The sequence below is a fragment of the Solanum stenotomum genome, chromosome 2 (assembly GCF_019186545.1).
Source record: "Solanum stenotomum isolate F172 chromosome 2, ASM1918654v1, whole genome shotgun sequence".
NCBI lineage: Eukaryota > Viridiplantae > Streptophyta > Magnoliopsida > Solanales > Solanaceae > Solanum > Solanum stenotomum.
This window is the reverse complement of record NC_064283.1, coordinates 56,141,215-56,165,123: the sequence shown is the minus strand read 5'-3', so window position 1 is coordinate 56,165,123 and position 23,909 is coordinate 56,141,215. Positions and strand designations below refer to the sequence as shown.

At 34.9% G+C, this 23,909-nt stretch overlaps 2 protein-coding genes across 2 annotated transcripts in view; both read left to right on the top strand.

Moving 5' to 3' along the window:
- LOC125856694 (probable methyltransferase PMT7) overlaps nt 1-23,909 on the top strand; it is a 93,222-nt gene that overhangs the window by 7,936 nt on the left and 61,377 nt on the right. The window lies entirely within an intron of this gene.
- LOC125854575 (oleosin-B6-like) lies at nt 9,239-10,371 on the top strand. Its single transcript, XM_049534156.1, has 4 exons — nt 9,239-9,514; nt 9,595-9,921; nt 9,971-10,030; nt 10,162-10,371. The coding sequence occupies exons 1-4, from the start codon at nt 9,239-9,241 to the stop codon at nt 10,369-10,371; spliced, it is 873 nt and encodes a 290-aa protein (XP_049390113.1).

The following is a 23,909-nucleotide window of genomic DNA, read 5'->3' as shown; positions in this document are numbered from 1 at the left end:
CAATTGTTGAAAGAGCAACTAAATCTTGCCTTTTAGTTCCCCATAAGTGAGAGTTCATCCTTTAACATAAGTCACTCCTGAAGTGCTCTTTCCATCAACTCGATACCCAGTATAATCAGCATCACATGTTCCTCCAAATCAAAAAGTCTTCTGATGGACAGAATAGAACCTGGTTCATCATCATCCAGCTTGAAGTGAGTGCCCATGAGAGTATGAATTGTCTAGGCATCCATAACATTGAAACTTTTTTAGCAGCTTCTCTGAACTGGTACCAGGTCCCTGTCTTTGATCAAACATCAATTACCTTGAATGTTGTGCTATCTTCTTCTCTGTAGCTAAGCTCCTATGAGAGTATACAACTGGTCCTTGCTTAGAGCTTAAGTGAAGATGCCAGCCACTTGATATGCCATCTTACTAAGCTTCATGATGATATTACCTCTCTTTATCATTGTCTTGACTTCACGTATGTTAAGCCATTTGAGCAACTCATTGATGTGTTTTTTTTGGATAATCGAGGGTACCTTTCGAGATGTGCTGAATCTGTCGCTCTAAGAAGAAATCTCCCATCGTGCTCATTTAGAACTCACTACCCATGAATGCGGGGAACTCTTCACACAAAAATTCAAAAGGTTTCTCCAAAAATGACATCATTGATATACTTGAATAATCAGCAGCTCCCTTCCTTATGATTTAAAAAAGCGGATTTTGTCAATTTTACCTCTCTTGAAGCCATTGTTGAAGAGGAATTTGGATAATCTATCAGCTTGTTGGGAACCGAGTGTCATACTTTGCTTCTCTCAAACTAATCTTGATTAACTTCTTCATTCTCACTTTCAGAATTCACATTATCAGTTTGAATTGCATCATCTTTGTTCAGCACTGTCTAGAGGAGCGGGTCCCTCATCAGGTTCATAATCTGCATCAGCTTCCTTGAGATTGTTTGATTCACGATGAGGATGTTCTTCAGCAAGCTCACTATTTAGATCGTCTCTATGAAACTGAATCAACCCTTCCATCTTAGAATCATCTTTCTTTTGCAACTTCTCAACTCTTCCACACCCATCAAAAATCACATGAGCACCCTTTTGTACAACCAATAATCCTTGCTAGAGGAAGAGTATACCACAACTATTCTTTCATAAATATTGAGATTAAGCTTCTCAATATCATCCCTTTGGTCACAGAACATGTAACATTCATTACTTCAGCCCGAAGGATTTTTTTTTTAAAGATTAAAATCCTAAATATTTCACCTGAAGGATGGTCTGATCTGCTTCTATTTAATACCAGCGTCACAACCTTTGTCATCTGCAAATTTCATTTTGTGCAAACTGGGGATCAGGTCCCTTGACACAAGTTTGTGCAGTAGAGAAACATTCACAAGAGCACGTCTCTCATGTCATACCTCAACATTCTCACGTTGAGCACTAAGACAAGTGAGATTGTCTCAATAAGCAGTATTTAGATCAGCTATATACATGTTCTTACATCTCTTTTCTTTCAAAATCATCGCCTGAGAGAGCAGGTTTGTGACCACACGTTCTTTCTGATAAGAACTTAACTTTATTTCATTCATCACATATCTATGAAACACTTGAAAGATTGTACTTCAACCATTGACATAGTACACATCCTCAATAGTGTGTTCCATAGATTTCCCAGACATGTCTGCCCCCCAAAAAAATATACCCTTTCTTATCATCGCCAAATGAGACACCTCCACCTTGAAGTGCCCTTAGAGAGAGGAAGTTTTCAGTTTTCCCAGTCACGTGCTTTAAGCATCTGTAATTTATNCAGACATGTCTGCCCCCAAAAAAAATATACCCTTTCTTGCCATCGCCAAATGAGACACCTCCACCTTGAAGTGCCCTTAGAGAGAGGAAGTTTTCAGTTTTCCCAGTCACGTGCTTTAAGCATCTGTAATTTATGAACCACCATTGACTGTTACTACTTTCTCTCACTTGCATAGCAAATTACTTGTTAGCCTTGGGAACCCATTTGAAATGGGGTTCCCAGTAAGCAGATAATAGAGTGATAAGAAAATATTTTGTCCAGTGAGGCAGACTGGCTTTCTTCAACTTGGGACCATAAGCAGGACCAGGTCCTTTCTTCAGTATATTCCGCTATTTGGAATAGTTTGATGAACTTCCTCCATACTTTTTCAAAATAGGACAATCTCTCTTAAGATGTCCATCTCGACCACAATGCACACACAGCAGATCATCAACATCAAAAATAGATTTTCTGTGAGGATTGTATGGGGGTCTATCTTTTCACAGCCCAGCCCTCTTTTACTATTGTTGCCTTGACCAATCAGATTTGTAAGTATCTTAGAGGAATTGGTCCATTAGAGTGATTTTTCAAGTTCCTCTTTTACACCGACCAAGTCCCTCTCCAACTCAAGATTTCTTTCTAAAGACAATTTCATCTTCATTTCAACAGTGTGCAACTTACTTTCAAGCTCCAACTGCAAGCTGCTTGCTTCGTTCTTCCCTTTAAAAACTGTATTAGTTACCCCTTTCATGTTTTCCTTCAGTTCTAGATTTTCAGCTTCTAGAACAACCATTTGATTTTCCATATCATATATTTGGGAAACTAAAGAAATTTTTCCATCTTGAGGGATGTCCAGACTATTGTTCACGAGATCATTCGCAGTTGTTAGCTCACTTATCAAATCAAGTAGTACAACAACTATCTTTCTCAATTTACTGGTAGAAAAGGTATTCAAAGTTTGCTTGAAGTATGATAAAGTTACCTTTTCATCAGCATCTTCTTCATTTGATTTTGCCATGAAAGCATCATTAGAGTGATCAGAATCATCTGAATCACTTGAGGAATTTTCCTATGCAGCCATATCCTTCTTCACTGCCTAGAAAAAGGCTTCTCTTCTGCTTAGCTTGTCACGGACCTAGTCCCCCTCTTTGTATTAATCTTCTTCAGTCTTGACAAATTCGATGTGGTCAGCTTTGTGCATAGGAAAGTTTCCAATTGAGTGACCTGGTAGATCGCACTTACAACACACGTTACTAGAGCTTGTAGCACTGTTGTGATTTTCCTTCTTCATGATCTCATCTATTTTAGAAATTTCACTTTGTGACACCTTAGAAGCTAGTGATTTATCCCTTTTTGCATCTCCCTTCTGATCAGCATCACCAGTCAGATCTGCCCTCATGTCTTCACCTTTGAAAATGAGACCATTCCTTTTTATATGCATCTCATGAGCTTAAAGATGCTCAAACAGTGCACATAGAGTCATTTCTTCAGATTCCCTTATCTTATTGCCAATCGCAAAACCATTTGTCCAAGATCTGGGAGAAATTTCTAGAATCTTGGAGACTTGTCTGCACAAGGGAACTGATTCTTCAAAGAACATGAGCTCATCTGTAATGGTGGAGAATCATGTGCGCATTTCATGAACAACTTCACCTTCTTTCATGGTGAAACTTTTGAACTGAGCAGTAAAGAAATCTAGCTTAGATTTTCTTGTTTCTTCCGTGCCCTCATAGGTAGTTCTCAGCATATCCCAAATTTCTTTAGCTGATTTGCATGAAGAGATCAGATCGTATTCGTCCATTCCAATGCTACACATAAGTAGCTTCTTGGCTTTGTAATTTTTTCGAACTAGTTGCTTGTTAGAGTCATTATACTGTTTTCTAGTTTTGGGAATCACTCTTGTTATCTCTCCAACAAAAGGTTACAGGCTCAAAAGGGCTAACCAGTGATACAATATCTGAAAAGACAAATTTACAAGACGAATCAAAGAAAGCCTATTATCATCTCCTAAACAAAGCAACACTTTTTATTTCGCTTCAATAACATGCATGACAAATTTTAGACGAAGATGCAAAACATGGAATAAGCATATTCTCAGCACACATGGCACAAGTATCAATCAAGATGGATCAATTCCACTTCTAAGAGAGACAAGATCATAGCAAACTACAAAATAAAATAAGTTATATACAAAGTCACAACAATGATCTTAGGTGTCAAAGAGTTTGCAATTTTCCTATCAATCAAGCATTCACAAGAAAGTACTACTAAAAAATTAGGCCTAAATAACAATTATCACACCACTCAAAAGGGTCTTTTCTTTTCTCTCAAAAAAAATTAAAAGAAAACTTATTCCTAAAAAAGTAAAAGACACTCGATTCAAAGGAACTATCCTAAGAAAAAGAACCAAAACCAGAAGCCAAGGAACCCATCCTAAAAACAAAAGACTCAATAAAACAGTAAAAACTAGGAATTCATTCTTGCACCCCACACTTAAGAAGATGCAATGTCTCCAAAGCATCAAATAATATTTTTTTAGGTCAGTGAGTGCTAGAAGTGTTTGAAAATCAATAATTTTGTTATGATTCTTGAGAGTTCTTTAAAATTTTGTGTTAAGAAAACCTACTTTTCTGTTGTGTTTTGTTAATGGGTATTTCATTCTCCAGGCTAATCATCAGTCTTTGTTTTTCTTTATTTGTTAATGTATACATTTTTTCTACTATTTTTTCTAAAAGGGAAAAAATTACATTAATAATTGTCATATTTACATCTTAGTTTTGATCATCTGAACTAAACATGGGAAGTTTCTTGATTATAGTGAGTAGGTCTCTGGTAATTCAATTTCAAGAAACTCATCTACTACAAATTGCGACGAAGAGGGGCAAGAAGATTTTCAACAAAGAAGAACTTGCAGAAGATTGGTGCTTTGAATGTAAAGATGGAGGAGAGCTAATGATTTGTGACTATAGACAAGTCCTTTTTCTAAAAAATCAATTTTATTTTTGGTATATTTGATGAAATAAAATAGAAAAGTGGTCATCATTCGGAAACATTTTATGATGACCATGTTTCTAGTTTATTTCATCAAATATACCAAAAATAAAATTGATTTTTTTAGCAAAAGGAGTTGCCCATTGTCACAAATCATGAGCTCTCCTCCATCTTTATATTCAAAGCAGCAATCTTCTACAAGTTCTTCTTTGTTGAGAATCTTCTTGCCCCTCTTCGTCGCAATTTGTAGCAGATGATTTTCTTGAAATTAAATTACTAGAGACCCACTTCACTATTATTAAGAAAATTATCATGTTTAGTTCAGATGATCAAACCTAAAATGCAGATATGGTAATTGTTAGTATAATTTTTTCCCTTTTAGAAAAAATAGCAGAAAAAATATACACATTAACAAACAAAGAAAATCAAAGCATGATTATTAGCTTAGAGAATGAAATACTCATTAACAAAACAGAACTAAAAAGCAGGTTCTCTTAACACAAAATTTTGAATAAATACCAAGAATCATAAGAAAATTATAGATTTGCAAAGAATTCTAGCATCCATTGACCTAAAAAAATGAATGTCATTTTGATCAATCGAAATATGTCATAAAAATCAAAATAAGAAAAGAATCAGCATTATTGGTCCAACATAGACATAAATCGCTACCTTTTTCAATAGAAAGCTAAAAATATTTGTTTAGCGATAACATCAACCATAGAAGAGAGAATTGAGGGTAATAAAAAAAGAATTGGAGGTAGCGAAAAAAGAGAGGATTTTGAGTGTGTATCAGCAATTCATAAGTAACTGATTGTTGTATCGAAGAAAAGATTCCTCCAATCCAAGAAGTATAACTTGGTTGAATTTGACTCTTCTATTGAAAACCCTTATTATAAAAATCTTTCTATTTTTATTACCCTCAATACTCTCTTTTTTTTTATTACCCCCATTTTTTTGAGAAAAGGGTCAAATGCCCCCTCAAGCTTTAGCCATATTTCCAACTACACACTTAACCTTTTCGGGGGTCCTATTACCCCCCTGAACCTTTTTATTTTTATATTATTTCACCCTCAGACGCTGATGTGTCCACATAAACCAGATTTATAAAAAATGTTTGTATACACGCGCTGTCCACGTATATATTAGTGGACCCCATGACTTTACACGACACACATATTGACACCTGTCATAAAACTTTACCTTTACCTTTGAACCAAATTAACCCTCATTCTTCTTCCTTAGATTAACTCTACGATCTTCTTCCTAAATCTCTAGTTCTTCTTCCTTTTCTCTATGATCTTCCATTATTGACGTTGCTCGGAAATCTTAGTTACTATTTCTTCTGAGAAAAGGTTAGATCTTTACTAGCTAAATACTATTTTGATTTAGTGTTTGATTAGGGTTTTATTTTTACTGCGAATTCAAATGCTATTTTGACTGGTGTGTTGTAGTGTGGAGGTTTTTAGGGCCTTTTAATGTTTATTAGGGTTAGTTCTAATTGAAAGTTATTCTTTACCAGCTGAATGTTATGTTGATATTTGATTTTAGTTTTGATGGTAGTGTTGATTTTTAGGGCATTTGTTGCACTGGCATTCAAATGCTATTTTGATATGTGTGTCGTAGTATGTAGTTTATTAGGGATTTTAATAGTTATTTACTTGTTTTCGTGATTTATACAGTCTTGTAGTTTACTGGTAAAGTACAATCTCAAAAAGTGGAGTTTCTCATTCCTTACTAGTGTTACCTTTGTTCAGGTAGGATATGAGTGGATTTACTTTGGTTACTTTAAGATGGTATCATGGTGGAGTATTAGATTTGAGTAGTGGACAACTAGTTTACAGTGGTGGGCAAGTTACAGAGTTTTTGGATGTTGATGTGGATAGACTATCCTATTTTGAATTAAGAGGCTACATTAAAGAATTAGGATACACAACAACTTGCACATTTAGTATTAAACCTCCTAACAGTGGTATTTTGGAAGATATTCATAATGATATGGATATTTTAGACTTAAGTTGTTCTTTGGAAGATGGAGATATTGTGGAGGTATATGTAAATCACTTGATTGATGATGCCGTTGTGGACCCCACCCTTATTTTTATTAGAAAATGTTCCTCACGGGGATATGGAGGAATCTGGTTCAACTTTTAATAAAGTAAATGAACAAAGTGGGGTAGGTGAAGACCCTTTTACTACCTTTGATAATAGATCTGCTTCTACCCCAACTCCTCCCACCATAACTTCTGCTCCTAGATCTCATTCCACTACCACAACTCATTCCACTACAACTGCTGCTTCTAGATCTCCTTCCACTAAAACTCCACCCACTACAACTGCTGCTCCTAGATCTCCTTCCACTACAACTCCTGTCTCTGCTGCAAATCCTAGTATTGAAGATGTTGATGATCTAGTTTCAGGCCCTGTTGAATCTGATTTCTTAGAAGAAGAGGGTTCTGATTACTCAACTGATGATAGTGTTGAGTCTGAATGTGGATTGGTGGGAGATGATAATGAGGACTATGGTAGTGATGTACACGAAGAGGTTAGGGAGTTGAGGGCTGAAAAAAGATCTTTTCAAAGATGAAAAAGAAAAGAGAGAGTACCAGCTGATACTAAAGAGGTACCAGTAGGTGAAGCTGGAGCAGATTTAGGTTTTGATGAAACTCAAACAAGTAAAATAAGTGTTGAAGGAAGATTAGGAGGTGATGAGCCTTATTTTGCAAGTTCTGATGATGGAAGTTTTGAAATAGATGAAGATGAATTTAGTGATGAATGTGTTGAATCTGAAAGAGTAAATTTACCAAGAACTGTAAAAAGAAGGAGGAGACCAAATAATCAAAAAATTATACATGATCCTACTGCCAAGAAAGTTGTATGGCAGTTGGGTATGGTCTTTGCAGATGTGAATGAATTTAGAAGAGCAGTTAGTAAATATGCTGTCCAGAAAAGAGTTCAAATAGAGAAGTGTGTGAATGAACCAAAAAGAGTTAGATGTAGGTGCAAGGAAGGTTGCCCATGGCTTTTGTTTGCATGTCTTGACAAAACAACAAATGATTTCATGTTAAAGACTTACAATCCAAAGCATAGTTGTAACAGCACAACTAGAAATTATTTGTGTAATGCAAAGTTCATATCTACACACTTTAGAAAAAGGATTAATGAGCAGCCAAATATAAGAGTTTTCAAGTTGCAAGAGTTGATAAGGAAAAAATTTAAAATTCATGTTGGCAAGACTACTGTTAGGAGGGCAAGAGCTAAAGTGTTGAAAGATATCATGGGTGATCATATTGTGGAATTTGGCAAAATTCTTGACTATAAAGATGAATTGTTGAGGACCAATCCAGGGAGCACTTGTGTTGTTAAACTTGGTGAACCTGATGCTCTTGGTAGGCCAATATTTCAGAGCTTTTACATATGCTTTGATCCATTGAAGAAGGCATTCCAAAATTGTAGAAAGTGCATAGGTTTAGATGGTTGTTTTCTTAAAGGAGTTTGTAGAGGACAATTGTTAGTTGCTGTGGCCAAAGATGGTAATAACCAGATGCTGCCACTTGCTTGGGCAGTAGTTGAGTATGAAAAGAAAGAGACATGGACATGGTTTATCAAACTGTTGAAGGAAGATCTAGGACTAGGAGATGGTGAAGATCTCACCCTGATTACAGATATGCAAAAGGTATGTGTACTATTTTATTTTGTATTTATCTTTATCAATTTTCATATATTTGTTATTATAACATATCTAGAACTATTACAGGGATTAATAGGAGCAATTTTAAATATTTTACCTCTTGCTGAACATAGAATGTGTGCTAGACACATCTTAGCTAACTGGGCTAAGGACTGGAGAGGTCTCCAAAGAAGACAACAGTTTTGGTCTATTGCAAAGAGTACCTTTGAATCTCAATTGAGGAAAAATGTTGCAAAGATGAAGTTACTTGGTCCAGAAAAAATGATGGATGATCTTATGTACTACAACATAGAGTACTGGTGTAAGGTTTACTTTAATAGTCAAGTAAAATGTGATTCTGTAGACAACAATATGTCTGAATGCTTTAATTCATGGATCTTGGCAGCTAGGCACAAGACAATTATTACTATGCTTGATGAGATAAGAGTAAAGATGATGACAAGAATAGCCAACTTAAGAGAGTTCACAAATACTTGGATGTGTGATTTCTCTCCAATGTCTTTGAAGGTACTACAGGAGAATATTAATAGGTCAATGAATTGTAATATTGAATTTAATGGAGTTGATGGATTTGAAGTGAAAGAAGGGCCATTTCAACACAGTGTGGATCTTGGTAGGTGGACTTGTAGTTGTAGGGTATGGCAGTTAAAAGGCATACCATGTGCACATGCTGTGGCTGCCATTTACTTTAAGAAATGTGAACCTCTTGACTACATTGACAACTGCTATAGTAAGGCAACTTACTTGAGGACTTATGCCAATGTCCTTCAACCTGTCACAAACATGGAGATGTGGCCTGTATCTACTAACCCCACAGTTGCACCACTAGAAATAAAAAGCATGCCTGGCAGGCCAGGTAAACTTAGAAAGAAGGAAGCTGGTGAGAGTAAAAAATCTGGAAAGCTACCTAGAACTAGACTTGCCATGACATGTAGTAACTGTAATGTTAGAGGCCACAACAAGAGAGGATGTCCACAAAGGGTTGAGTCATCAACAAGGGAAGAACCATCAAATACAGACAAGGGAAATGGCAAATCTTCAGGTTTAGGCAGACCAAAGGTAACATCTTTATCTTTAATTTTGTATGTGATAGAGATCTCATATGTAATAACTACAATTATTTTTAACTATATTTATAGAAAGCACAAACAGAAGGTGAGCATTCTACAAAGAGGTCAAGAGGAAGACCACCTGTAACACCTAGTGCATCTCCAGGACCTGCAAAGAGGTCGAGAGGAAGACCACCTGCAGCACCTAGTACATCTCCAAGACCTGCAAAGAGGTCAAGAGGAAGACCATTGGCAGCACCTAGTGCATCTGCAGCACTTACAAAAGGTGCAAGAGGAAGACCACCTATTGCACCTGCAGTACCTAATGCATCTATAGCACCTGCAAAGAGCGTAAGAGGAAGACCACCTGCAGAAGCTAGTGCACCTCTTACATGTCCATCACCTGCTAATTACCATGTTGGATCTTCTACACCTGCTGATTACCAGTTAACTAATAGTAGCAAAGGAAGAGGAAGGGGTAGGGGAAGCACAACCACATACAAAAGGCAAGCAGTCATTGGAATGGGTGTGTTTCAAGATGAAAATGGATTCAAAGCTCTTAATGTAAGTGTTTTCTATTGATTCAATTATACTATTTTTTTTATGTTTAACTACAAACTCAACTCACTCACTGATTATTTCATAATTTGAATACAGCCTGGGATGTCAAGTTGTAAGATCTTCTCTACTGGTACAACAAAGGTGACAAAATTTGTTGATGTTACTGGTGATATTGGTTACAAACCAAGTACTGCACCCAAGTTGAAATGGAATGGAAAATCGGCAATCTCAACAAGAAAACTTCAAGAAATGAGAGAGGAACAAAGAAAAAAATCAAAAGGAAGTAGTTCAAACAATCCAATCTAGAAAGTAATGATATTGTAGTACTGTTTTAAGTAGGCATGAAAATATTTCCCATTTTGAATGATGATGTATTAGTCTTGAACATCAAATTATGTTTTTGTTTTTGGTTTTTGGTTTTTTGTTTTTTATTGTAGTTTGACCTTATGTGAGGCCTGTTTTACAATCGATTATGTCAATTAAAGGCCTTCTATTTTACAAATGGTGTTATGTTTATTCAATTTCTCCCGTATTTGTTGTAATATAGACACTACTATATCAACTACTTTATCCGAAAAGATTCATGATATTGATATACAAAATTTCTCATATTACATATGACAACCAAAAGAGAGTTTCAACTCCTTTCACTACTCACTACTCACATATGTTATGGCAATTCAATTAGTTCAATACTTGAATGAACCCTACTTTGAAATAGGTTGTTGATGAACAAGGCAACAACACAAATCAAAATACACAAAATGACCTTCCAATCAAACGTACACCATTTCAACTTTCTTCATTTGAACCTCTTCTCTATTGTCAAATTATCAATCAGAACTTGTTGCTCATTGATTTGAATCTGTCTCCTCCAAACTTCATCTTCCAACTCTTTGATTTTGTTGACCAATTTTGGGAGGATAAATTGGGATCTTGGATCGATTTCTTCTGTGTCTCTCCATCGAAAAAAATGACAATTGTTCTCCTGAAAAAATAATATTAATGTTATTAACATTCACATCAATTAAACCCAACAAAATCAAACAACTGAAGAAAATTCACATACACCATAGTAGGGGCAAGACCAAAATCGTCTTCCGAGATTCGACTTCGACCAAGAAGTTTGCATATGCAACAAACTTCCATGTTTGCATCGTACTATAGTTTTGAGCATTGGGTCTGATTCTTCCATGCATAGCTTATTCAATTTTGCATTTGACATTACCAACCCTAATAACACAAACTGAAAAAAAAATCAAGCTGTCGAATTGGAAAATTTGAGAAAATTGCAAACCCTAAATTCAATCTTAGTTGGAGAAGATACAACAACTAAATTCAAACTTTGAAAATGGTGGATGAAGAACAAAGAAGAGAGAGAGCTTTTGTTCAAGAACAAAAGAGATGGAGATAAATGAATTGAGAAAAGAATAAAAAATAAATGTATGGATTATATAAAGAGTAAAGTTACCGTTGGGAGGATTATTTGGACTCCACATGGACATTTTATTACGCTGTTACGCGCCTCAAGAAGGTGAGTTCACGTATGTGGACATATCAGCGTCTGAGGGTGAAATAATATAAAAATAAAAAGGTTCAGGGGGGTAATAAGACCCCCGAAAAGGTTAAGTGTGTAGTTGGAAATATGGCTAAAGCTTGAGGGGGCATTTGACCCTTTTCTCCCATTTTTTTCTTTTTTTTCATTACCCCCAATTCGCTTTTCTATGGTTGATGTCATATGGTTATAAACCTATGGGGGCACATAGTTCTAGGACTATGAGGGTAGTTATAATGCAACATAACTGAAATATAATGGATAGCTCAATATTCTCACATGCTAACTGAGAATGCAACATTTAAGTAATGTTAATAAAACATTTGAAATATGAGGCATGCATAACTGTTTAAACTGACCTAGCAAGTGTAATTCATGAACTAAAGAGATCTACAAAACTAAGGTTCTGAACTTCATGCAAGGATTAATCCACAATGTTATGAAACTATGATAAGGATACTATAACAGCTAAATCGCAACAATTATCTAAAGTTCTAGACACCCTAGGTATAAACAAGAGATAGAGAATCAAGAATCTAAATGAATTCAAGGGACCTAGTGGATGAAAGGAATCCACTAGTGAAATCCCACATACCTGGTGATGAATCTCACGGAGAAATCTTTTGATTTTGGAGCTGAAACTGAAGAAAACTTGTTGCGTTCTTGGAGAGGGCTTGGTTGACTTTTTTCTCCTCTTTTGCTCTAAGTTTAATCAATTTTGGTGAATAAATCTCTTAGGGTAAGTTCTGATTTAGTTACTAGGCTTAAAATGACCAAAACTACGTATTTTAGGGGTTAAATAACATAGTTTAGGTGTCCAACGCATAGGGGAAAAGACCAAAACGACTCTAACTTAAAAGTTGTTTGGGCCACCGACGGACCATAGGTTGACTGACAGTTCGTCCTGTCATTCGTATATTGACTATCAGAGAGGGGTGTTGAGGGTCATGATCCACGGAGCTGGACCATGGACCATGGTCCCACCTACAGTCCGTAGGTCCCGTCGTGGGTAATGCCTTTTCTGGAAAATTTCTAAAATAGTTGAGGTGACCAACCACGGACCACACCTACGGTCCGTGGGGTAACTTACAGTCCGTAGGTGGTCTCTGTTGGCGGCACCTGCAACTTCTGAAAATCCACACTTAATCCTTTTTTGAATCTGGGTGTTACAATAGGGCTTCACAAAAACAAGCATAACTTTTTACTATGAGCTTGGATTTTATAAAAACATGGTGGAGTTTGAAAAAGGATTCAATTATATTTAATTTGATAGGTCATGGGCTACCTAATTTATTTTTTCAAAAAGGTATGACCGTTTGTAGTTGACCCAAAAGCCATTTTCCTCTAAATAGCTACTGACCCTCATTTACGGCAAGACCTACGGTCCGTAGGTCAAACCATAGACCGTACTTTTTGGCCGTGGTTGGGAACATAAATCCCTAAATCTGGAACCCAATGACGGGACCCCACCTACAGTCCATGGTATGACACACGGTTTGTCGGTGGCTTCGATTGGTTCTGACACCAGATCTTGGGAAGGTGCATTTTTCTATCTTCTCGAATCAGAGGTGTTAAAATTATTATTCCCTTTTCAATCTCTCTTAAAATTGTTTGAACAACGAATGTAGATGCGAGACCTATGATAATGGACAATTCATTACATCACAAGAGGTAAATCCTTACTCCACTTTTTCTATTCTCTGTTGAGTTGCTATATTTTAGAAATCAGTGCTTTAGATCTTTATGTTGTTTGTGAATTCATTTTTCATTTGTTTTATGGATGTTGGGTACTATGATGTGTAATATATATGTTATTTTCTCAATAAAAAAAATTGCAATCATAGAATTCATATATGCTCATGACTTCATATTAATCTTTGTACTTATGGTGAGTTATTACATACACATCACATAAATGCTCCTATTATTATTGATTTCCATGTTGTTTACTGATAAGATTTTTATTTTTCTTATTCATATTACCCTTTTATTTATTACACAAAATCCGGAGTCGAAGAATTGAAATTTAAGATTTAATGTCAGTGCAAGACATGAAATATGCATATATATCTGTATTTCTATCTTTAGCTCCTTGCAAACTCACTTGAACATAAATGAACGGAGGGAGGAGCACCAAATATTGCATTCTATATCTTGCTAACAAGTTGTGTATCTCTTTTTTTAATCTACTTTTGGGTACTAATATATTATTTACTTGCGTTAATGTTTCATATGATATTTTACATTCGATTGTAATAGTTATAATTAATTCCCACAAGTATATTATAGTTCATTAAGTCCATTACATGAAAGAGTCTTAACACAATATTTTGGGGCTTAAAACCTACCTCATGTTTAAATCAGTAGTTTACATATAAGCTACATGGAGTCTCCATTACATAGAATCAGTTTTGCATCTTTCAATTAGGACTCCTTAGATAGTTCGAAAGTCTTAAAACACATTCCAACACACGAAATGTCCTTTTTAGAATGATTTCATACTTTTATGCATGGATATCATACTTTGTGCATTATTTACTAACACATATTCTTGCCTACATTTCTTATCCTAAAATGTAGGGTCCGATGATACACAAGTTTTTAGCAAGATATAGAATGCAATATTTGGTGCTCCTCCCTCCGGTCATTTATGTTCGAGTGAGTATGAAAGGAGCTAAAGATAGAAATACATATGTAGATGCATATTTTATGTCTTGCATTGACATTAAATCTTAAAATTCAATTCTTCGACTTCGGTTTTTGTGTAAAAACAAAAGGGTAATATGAATAAGAAAAATAAAAATCTTACAATTAAACAACATGGAAATCAACAATAATAGGAGCATTTATGTGATGTGTATGTAATAACTCACCATAAGTACAAAGATTAATATGAAGTCATGAGCATATATGAATTCTATGATTGCAATTTTTTTTATTGAGAAAATAACATATATATTACACATCATAGTACCCAACATCCATAAAACAAATGAAAAATGAATTCACAAACAACATAAAGATCTAAAGCACTGATTTCTAAAATATAGCAACTCAACAGAGAATAGAAAAAGTGGAGTAAGGATTTACCTCTTGTGATGTAATGAATTGTCCATTATCATAGGTCTCATATCTACACTCATTGTTCAAACAATTTTAAGAGAGATCGAAAAGGTAATAATAATTTTAACACCTCTGATTTGAGAAAATGGAAAAATGCACCTTTCCAAGATCTGGTGTCAGAACAAACCGAAGCCACCGACGAACCGAGTGTCAGATCAAGGACCGTAGGTGGGGTTCCGTCGTTGGGTTGCAGACTTATGGATCTTTGTTCCCACTCACGGTCGAACAGTGGCCTGTGGTTTGACCTACGGACCGTAGGTCTTGTCGTAAGTGAGGGTCAGTATCTATTTAGAGGAAAATGGCTTTTGGGTCAACTTCAAACGGTCATATCTTTTAAAAAAACTAAATTAGGTAGCCCATGACCTATCAAAATAAAGATAATTGAATCCTTTTTCAAACTCCACCGTGTTATTATAAAATCCAAGCTCATAGTAAAAAGTTATGCTTGTTTTTGTGAAGCCCTATTGTAACACCTCAGATTGAAAAAAGGATAAATTGTAGATTTTCAGAAGTTGCAGGTGCCACCAACGTAGACTACGTATAGACCGTAAGTTGCCCCACGGACCGTAGGTGGGGTCCGTGGTTGGTCACCTCAACTCTTCTAGAAATTTTCCAGAAGAGACATGACCCACGACGGGACCTACAGACCGTAGGTGGGACCACGGTCCATGGTCCAGGTCCGTAGATCATGACCCTCAACACCCCTTTCTGATATCCAATCAACGAATTAACTAAATCAGAACTTACCCTAAGAGATTCATTCACCAAGATTGATCAAACTTAGAGCAAAAGAGGAGAAAAGAGTCGACCAAGCCCCCTCCAAGAACAGAACAAGTTTTATTCAGTTTTAGCTCCAAAATAGAAAGATTTCTCCGTGAAATTCATCACCAGGCATGTGGAATTTCACTAGTAGATTCCTTTCATCCACTAGGGCCCTTGAATTCATTCAGATTCTTGATTCTCTATCTCTTGTTTAGACCTACGGATTATAAAACTTTAGATAATTGTTGCGAATTAGCTATTATAGTATCCTTAACATTCTTTCCCTAGCCTATTTTTCCTATAAAAAGTTCATTCGGGGATGAGTGATGGGTAAACTGGTATCTATTGTAACGACCGATTCCCGTCGTTATAGAAAATCCAGCGGGAAAAAATTTGGGGCCAAAAAACTTTTTTGTAATATTTGTATTTTCCCAACCTTGTCCAAATTTGGACGAAGTCAGAGTCTTTGAGGTGTAGAGAAATCTGGTAACAATCAGGTGGATCTTTTATGGTTTTGATTCATAAGTAGTTATTTAACTCGTCAAGGAAGTTGTACGACTTTACGAAATTGAATTCAGGCGAGGAGAACTCCCGAAATTGATCTTAGTGTAAAGGGTATTTTCTTATCGTCGTAGGTTAGAGGTGTGTTGGGAAATGGGGTTTTGGAATTCTTTAATTAACTCTCTGGTTTCATTTGGATCGCTTTGGCGGGATAGTTTACGCTCTAGCGTGGCCGCTGCAGCGGGATGATGGTTGTTGTGGCGGGTACAACGAGACTCAGAATCGTAGATGAAAGACGAATAGCTCACTGTTACGCGAAAGTCGCTGGGGCGGGGGTTCTGGTTGCTTTGGCGGGGCCGCTATAGTAGGGTGAGGGCTGTTGCAGCAAGACCGATGCGACTTCAAGTCTTAAATAAAGCCCTAAATGACCTTCTTTGGTACTTTTCGACTTTTAGATCTAAGAAATGTACCCCAGGAGACTCTTGCTCATTTTTCACCATTCTTGAGGCTACAGGTAAACTTTTCACTCCCCGAATCCATTTTTCAATCCTTAGAATGTAATAGAATGGGTAAATATTGATAGGGGAGGGTTTTGTTATAGATTCTATAGTCAGAACAACCCTAAATTGGATAATTGGGATAATGGGTTTGATCTAGGGTTCATAGAATTGTTAGTAATCTGGGTAATTAATGATTGTTTATTGATTACCGTATTATATTGATTGTTTGTAGACCAAGAACAAGCGTAACGAATCCGGAAAGGGAAGGATCAAGTTTCTTAGGGTTTCAAGCTTGTTTCGAGATAGGTGATGGTTGTGATTCTATGATTGTGTGATATATGCTTGTTCTTACTTCATTATGATACTTGTATGTATATGAATGTTGCAATGTTGATCACACTTGTTGTAACTGAGATAATGAATGATATACTTGTGATTGTTATTGTGGTGTGTGAATGGGATCGGTTGCCACGTTTCGGCATAACTAACTTGGATCGGATTGCCACGTTTCGACATAAATATGGGATCGGTTGCCACGTTTCGGTATAAATATGGGATCGATTACCATGTTTCGGCATGCTAACTATTAGAGTTTGGGTTCCATGAGAGGACCAATGATGTGATATAAAATGTGAAACTGATCGTTGTTCGTAATTATTGATAATGGTGTATATGTTGATATATATGCATGTGATTATATTGTTGTCTTGACTTGTTTATATTGTTGTCTTGACTTATTTATATTGTTGTCTTGACTTGTTTATGTTGCACTAATAGTATAGTCGCGTGATCCTACCAGTACACTGTGGTTGTGTATTGATACTGCACTTGCTCTTATTTTTGTTGAGTACAGGGCATCTTCAAGCGGCTACTGACAGACCTCACTTAGAAGATTAGTGAATCGTCGCTTCGAATTCAAGGGTGAGCCAATTCTTCCAGGCTTCCATGGATTCTCTTTCGTCTATGTCAACCATTTCCGAACTTAGACATTTGTTTAGTTAGTTCATTAGTATGGGTTGTATCCCTTCTTTTTTAGACTTGGTTCATTGTTAGATTGTTTTGATACATTGACTTTTAGGTTCTAGGTTATTCTTCCGCATTGTTAGTTATTATTGTTAGAATTTATGGGAACTCTATTTTTATTTCCTTATTGTTTGACTTAAGTGCCTTAGTTTTTAGATTATTTGCTTGGTTTGGGTTGTAGTAGTGGTTCTCCCACCGGAGTGTTAGTGTGGGTGTCAATTACGACGGTCTGGGTCGTGACATATATATATATATATATATATATAGGGCCATTCTCTTAACTAAAAATAAAAATTCAACTAACAATTAAATCATTCATGAAAGAATCAAAGTAGCAACAAAAGCACAATTCAATTGTTAACTTTAAATATTAATTTTCAAGAGGAACTTAAACATATTTTTATCAATGTACATTATGTAAAGGAACCCGTCTTCATACTTGTTTTTCTTGAGAAGTAGTTGGAGACACAATATTCTTGATAAAGACAAATATAATCTTTTAGTTAGCACAAAAAGTGGTCCACGATAAGACACATCATTTTTTAACATAGTTTTAAATTTTTAAGTATCTTATACTTTGTCCTTATTTTATTTTTCATTCACACCGAAAACTGATTTAAAAACATCAAACTAAACCTAACCAAATTAGTTTGGTTTGATATACGGTGCACACTTTTCTAAAACCACAAATTGAAAAACCAAACCAAAGAACCGAACGTCCACCCCTACTTATTACTTCATAAGGAGTCACAAAACACAATCGTACTTGGATCAAGTAAGGAATACATTGTAATGACCCAGTCGGTCATTTTTTATTTTTCCATGAAAATTACCATCCCCCCCACCCCCGCAATAGTGACCCCAAGTTTTCTATAGTTAAAAGTTGGTTTTGAAAACATTGAGTTAAAAGTAGAGAATTTGGTAAGTTTTGAGTTGGAAAGACTAAGTTGTTCAGAATGTGACTTTCGGTGTCTTTTGGAGTTTCAAGTGTCAGAATGAATTTTTGTTGACTCCATCACTCCCGAAATGTGAAATCTGATATGTGAAATTTTCGTTTTAGTTTCCAAGTCTTTTGAGGATTTGAGGTCCTAAGTTGTGAAATCGTGAAATTTTAGCCTTTGGATTGACTTTGGTCAATATTCGAGGTTCAGATGCTCGGATCGGAATTCCGAGAGTTCCGTTGAATTCGGGGGATGATTTTAGGTCCAATTGAGGTTTTGATTTATTTTTGAGAGGTTCCGAGCTTGTTTTAACATTTTTAGGCGTGAATTCCGAGAGTTCTGTTGGATTCGGAGGATGGTTTTAGGTCCAATTGAGGTTTTGGTTGATTTTTGAGAGGTTCCGAGCTTGTTTTAGCATTTTTAGGCGTGAGTTAGTTTTTTATGATTTTCATGGATGTCTGATCGAGAAGACGTCAGATTTGTGTTTTGATGGTTCCATTGAGTCCAGAACATTGAGTATAATTAATTCACATATGTGATTTGTGTGTACAAGGTTCTGAACGAATCCCGAGGTTCTTTTCGATATTTGAGAGTTGGCTGATTTTATTTTTTTGTACAAATGATTAAGTGTAATTAAGATTTTTCTATAATTTAATACAAAGTTTGGTATCGTAATAGCAATTTCGCTCAAAGTTGGGATATTTTTCAGACCCTTATCCCTTTTTCTAAAATAGAGGAATTTCCGGCCCTTTTCATTTCACTGTATTTCTTTATATCCTTCACTGTTTTTAGGTAACTATCTCTTCCAATATATGTTTATCTAACTAATAATACAATATAATTCATAAAAGACTTTCTTTAAAAAGTAAGTAGATTAAGCCACATCATTCAAGGTTATGGAATTTACATAAAGTATGTAACTTATGAAATTTACAGAAAGTACTTGATTCTGTTTAAAAATGATAGGACTGTGCAATTTTTTTTTAAAACTTCAATGGTATTATATTGTGCAATCGAAGGTGATTTAGAAAACATCACAGTTAGAAATAGTTTAGAGCAAAAGCTACTGATGTTACATCATAGATTAAGCAAGCATCATTTAGAAATTGTTTAAGAGAAACTAACTTTGAATATATCCCGACATCTATTTAAGAGAGCTGAAAGCCTAGATAACTAGAAGACATAGTCTTGTAAGGCCAAATCTGCACAATGTTGAAGAAATTATTTAAGTAAGAAATGTGGCGAGGGGTCTAGGCCCATACATGAGGCTCCTGCTCTCACCGGTGCACGCAAGACAACTAGCTAGTGTATTCATCTTTATTGTTTCAAGTTATAATATTTTTCAAAGCTATTCCTTATGTTTAATTGTGGTAGATGCAATTCAATTTTAGGCTAAGAAACTAGGACGGACGGCCACCTTATCCACACGAGCTTTTGAAGAAGACACGTATAAAGGCGAATGATGAGTTCGTGGGCGAGAAGTTTAAGAGCACATATGTAAGTGACTTCAAGTATTAAAAGTTATCTTCTTAGATTTTTGTTAAGGTTCTTGCTTAATTCATTCTCATGTTTACACCTAGCATTAAGTATATCCTTATTGTTTGAAAAAATGAACATGCTTGGTCCAAAACTAACTGGACATCAGTTCTCCACTCGACTAGTTTAATTTACTGGTCTATCAATGACATAGTCTATATCTATTCTATATCTATCTATATCTATATTACCTTAAAAGCATGAACTCCTAACTTGAATATTAAATTACTATAATATCTCTAACTTAGGTTGTGACTTTTTCGATGAATTGTGACTTTTTTCAAAGGGTTGTGATTTTTCGATGAGTTGTGAGTTTTCCAAATAGTTGTCTTTTTCAATAAGTTGTGACTTTTCCAAAGGGTTGTGACTTCTCGAAAAGGTCATGACTTTTCAGATAAGACACAATAAATACTTCTTCATACTACCATTTGTTTAATATAAATAGAGTGGCTTCCTCTCTTTTTCAACTACAAATTTTATTAATCTTCTACTCTTCTTCTTCTTGAATTCTAAAAAAATTGTGTGATTTATTGTCGTTGAGTGGGTTCGAAGCTTAACGGAATATCAGGTACCACTATTTTGGTCAACGAAATCGTTCTATCCTTCCATAATCTCGAATACTTGAGGAAAATAATTTTGATGATATAATAATTATTTTGTTGCTTAATATATACATTAGTATGTAATGTTTCAATATATGAAGTTAACATGATGTCGTCTAAATTCATTTGTTTTTATTAACAGTTTCTCTTGTGATGTAGATATATGTTTCTGAATATCTTTTTTCAAAATTAAATAAATATATACTACATTATTGCATTTAACTAATAAAACTTTTCATTTACCATATTCAAGGTTAGCGTAAAAAAGAAATATATATGACGATCCACATTAAACATTCACAAAAGAATCTGCAATATTATTTTGTGTTAAGCTTATTATTCAAACCTTCACTAAAATAAGCAAATACTATTTACTATAACATATTTTTTTGAATTACTAATCACGCGTAACGCACGTGTCAAAAAACTAGTTTTACAAATGTATGTGTTCTTCCTGTCAAAATATAGTTGTACAGTGAAAATGTTAGATATAAAACATTAGGGTAGAGATATAATTCATCTATTAGTTTCAATCTGCCATGTTAGACTAATTACACTATAAATTAATCGACGTTAGGTTCTTCAATAGTACAAGTACTTTTACTTGCTTACTAAATCATAGTTGTATGGTGTATGCTATTTAACTGTCAAACTTCACCAATATGATGAAAGTGCATACATGTCATTATGGTAGAGCACATACAATTTTACTTGCTAGACTAACACTATAAATTTGTCTTAGATACTTTTGTTATCATATTCTATGGAAGTAATTTAAATTTAATAGATATCGTTACCTAGAAAATCTAATTCCTTTTGGTCATGTTTGAGGCCAAATACTAATGTGTAATGTGTAAATACAACACTTGCTCATTTAATATTATTCATTCACAAAAAATTGATATAAGATAAGTTGTGTTATTGGATATAATTCAAATGCCTTCATTGTGAGACTTAGTTGTATCATTCGTCTACTTTGTTCGGACTCCTTACAAACGTCGATGCATGCTTATCAGATACTCTAAAATAAGTGCATTTTGGAGAATCCAACATAGATGCATCAACAATTTTAAAGAGTTCGAGCAACATAGTGTTTCATAGTTTAGTCGATCTGGAGAAGGATCTAGTACTTGGCCATATTTTGTCTAATTTTTTTAAAATATATTTCTTAACGAATTAGCTAATTACTTCTTAAGTTAAGTTTGAGTTTAGACGTTCAAAGCTGAAACTTTATAGAACTACGAGAAATGTGGTCTTCTTTGAATGACGACTACAAGGACTCAAGTAAGTATTACTTGTATTCTTGCACTTCGATGATACTGAATATTACAAATTACCACTAAATAATTAGTCTGGATATAAATTGTGATATCAAAAGAACACCTTAAGAGTTTGAGGTAATTTATCACCATGAATTATTAGAACTGAATGTTTGTAAAGTAGATATTATATATATTGCATCTAGCTTTTTGCTCGGTCTTTATAAGGGTTGTTGTGTCCTAGATAGGAGTACGTTTTAACATTAAATTTTCTTCAGAGAAGTCGTGAACTCACGTGGCTGATGCTAAATACTGTATATCACCTGTGTTTCCTCTGACTATTTCTTCATGATTTCATAGCGTAATACTGTAGAGTCTAAGATCATATCTTCATGTCAGCTTGCAAAGTAATTCATTGAGCCTCCAACAATTTTTTTTCACAAACTTACTTATTAAATGAACTGGGTAGAGTTAACACTTACGAGCTTGTTTCTCTGACAACTTTCTAAGGGAATTGTGGTGCATTATCCGCTTCATCTTTTTGGCTTCAAGATCCTGATTTGGATGCTCGGGTGAAAGAATGTATTGTATACCCAATTTACAAGAGAGCAAGCATGACATGTGAGAAAAAATGAGACATGAAATGCAGCAATAAGTGCACAAAGAAGTAGATAAAATTCTTCAAGCCGGTTTTGTTAGTTGGTTGCATTGTCGACTTGTACACTACATAAGCTTAGAAACACATCATCAAATATTGATAGGGGTCATATTTTAATTAATTTAATTCGTTATCATAGATTTTGCATTGTTTTATTCAAATTATGGTTTATAAAATTGATAATAATAGTTTAGGATTTATATTACTGCTCTTATATTGTTAAATGCTATAAATAAATATTTTACTATAGAATAATCATTCATTTAGTAATATTTTGAACAAGTTGTCAATCAATTACTAATCGAACATTGAACTCGAATGATATATTACCAACAAATTAACAATCAATTAGTAAAATTCCTAGAAAAACAAATAACCATACTTAGTAACGTATTTAAAATTCATTGGTAAATTACCAACATAAATTTTCTATAACTAAAATTACCAACCATTTACCAATGTTTCTTGAAAAATTTACTATCAGACTTGCTAGCCAAATTATTATTAATTAGTACAATTGCTAACAGAGTTCCAACAATATTTCTTATGCGTTAGTATAATTACCAATGTATTACCAATGGAATTTAATAAGGAAAAACAAAATTTAGCAACTCCTTTTCTATTCGTTAGTAAAGGTAGTAACGATATTCGAACAAAAAAAATTGTTACTGAATTTACCAACGGAAATTTCAAGGCCAAGTTTCAAAATTTGCCAACATCTTTGGTTGTGATGTTGGTTGTTTACCAACTGATTTTTGGTTGGTAGTTTTACCAACAAATTAAAATTGGTTGGTAATATTTACCAACGCGCCTTTTAGCAACGGATTAATATCAGTTGGTATTTGGTTGGTAAATCAATTTGCCAATCAATTCGATCAACTTACCAATGAATTTTTTTTTTGCTAATTGGGGTTTCTTTTGTAGTTTTATGCATGAAAGCAGTTTTAAACTTTATGTTTTAGCTTGGAGTTGATTACTCGCTGGTTTATGCATTCTTATGTGATTTGAATTTATGTTGGGCTATTAGGTCTCTTCCCTACTCTATTCATGCTTAGTTGAACCTCGTTTGAAATGTTCTCAAGGGGGAGATATTGTAACACCTAAAAAGTGTAAAATTCCTTGGAAGTTGAAAAGTTGTAGAAAAGTTGAACCATGGATCGTTGATGCCTAATCGGGTCAGTGTTTGAGAATTTCAGAAAATCTAAAGTCTCAAATAAAATTATATGAGCCACCAGAACAACTCGTGGATGGACTGACAAGCTGTCAAGATCCAGACCGTTGTGATTGGCACCCACACTAACACTTTGATGGGAGAACCACTACTACAACTCAAACCAAGCAACTAAACCAAAACTAAGGCATTTAAGTTACGGAAACTTGAAAG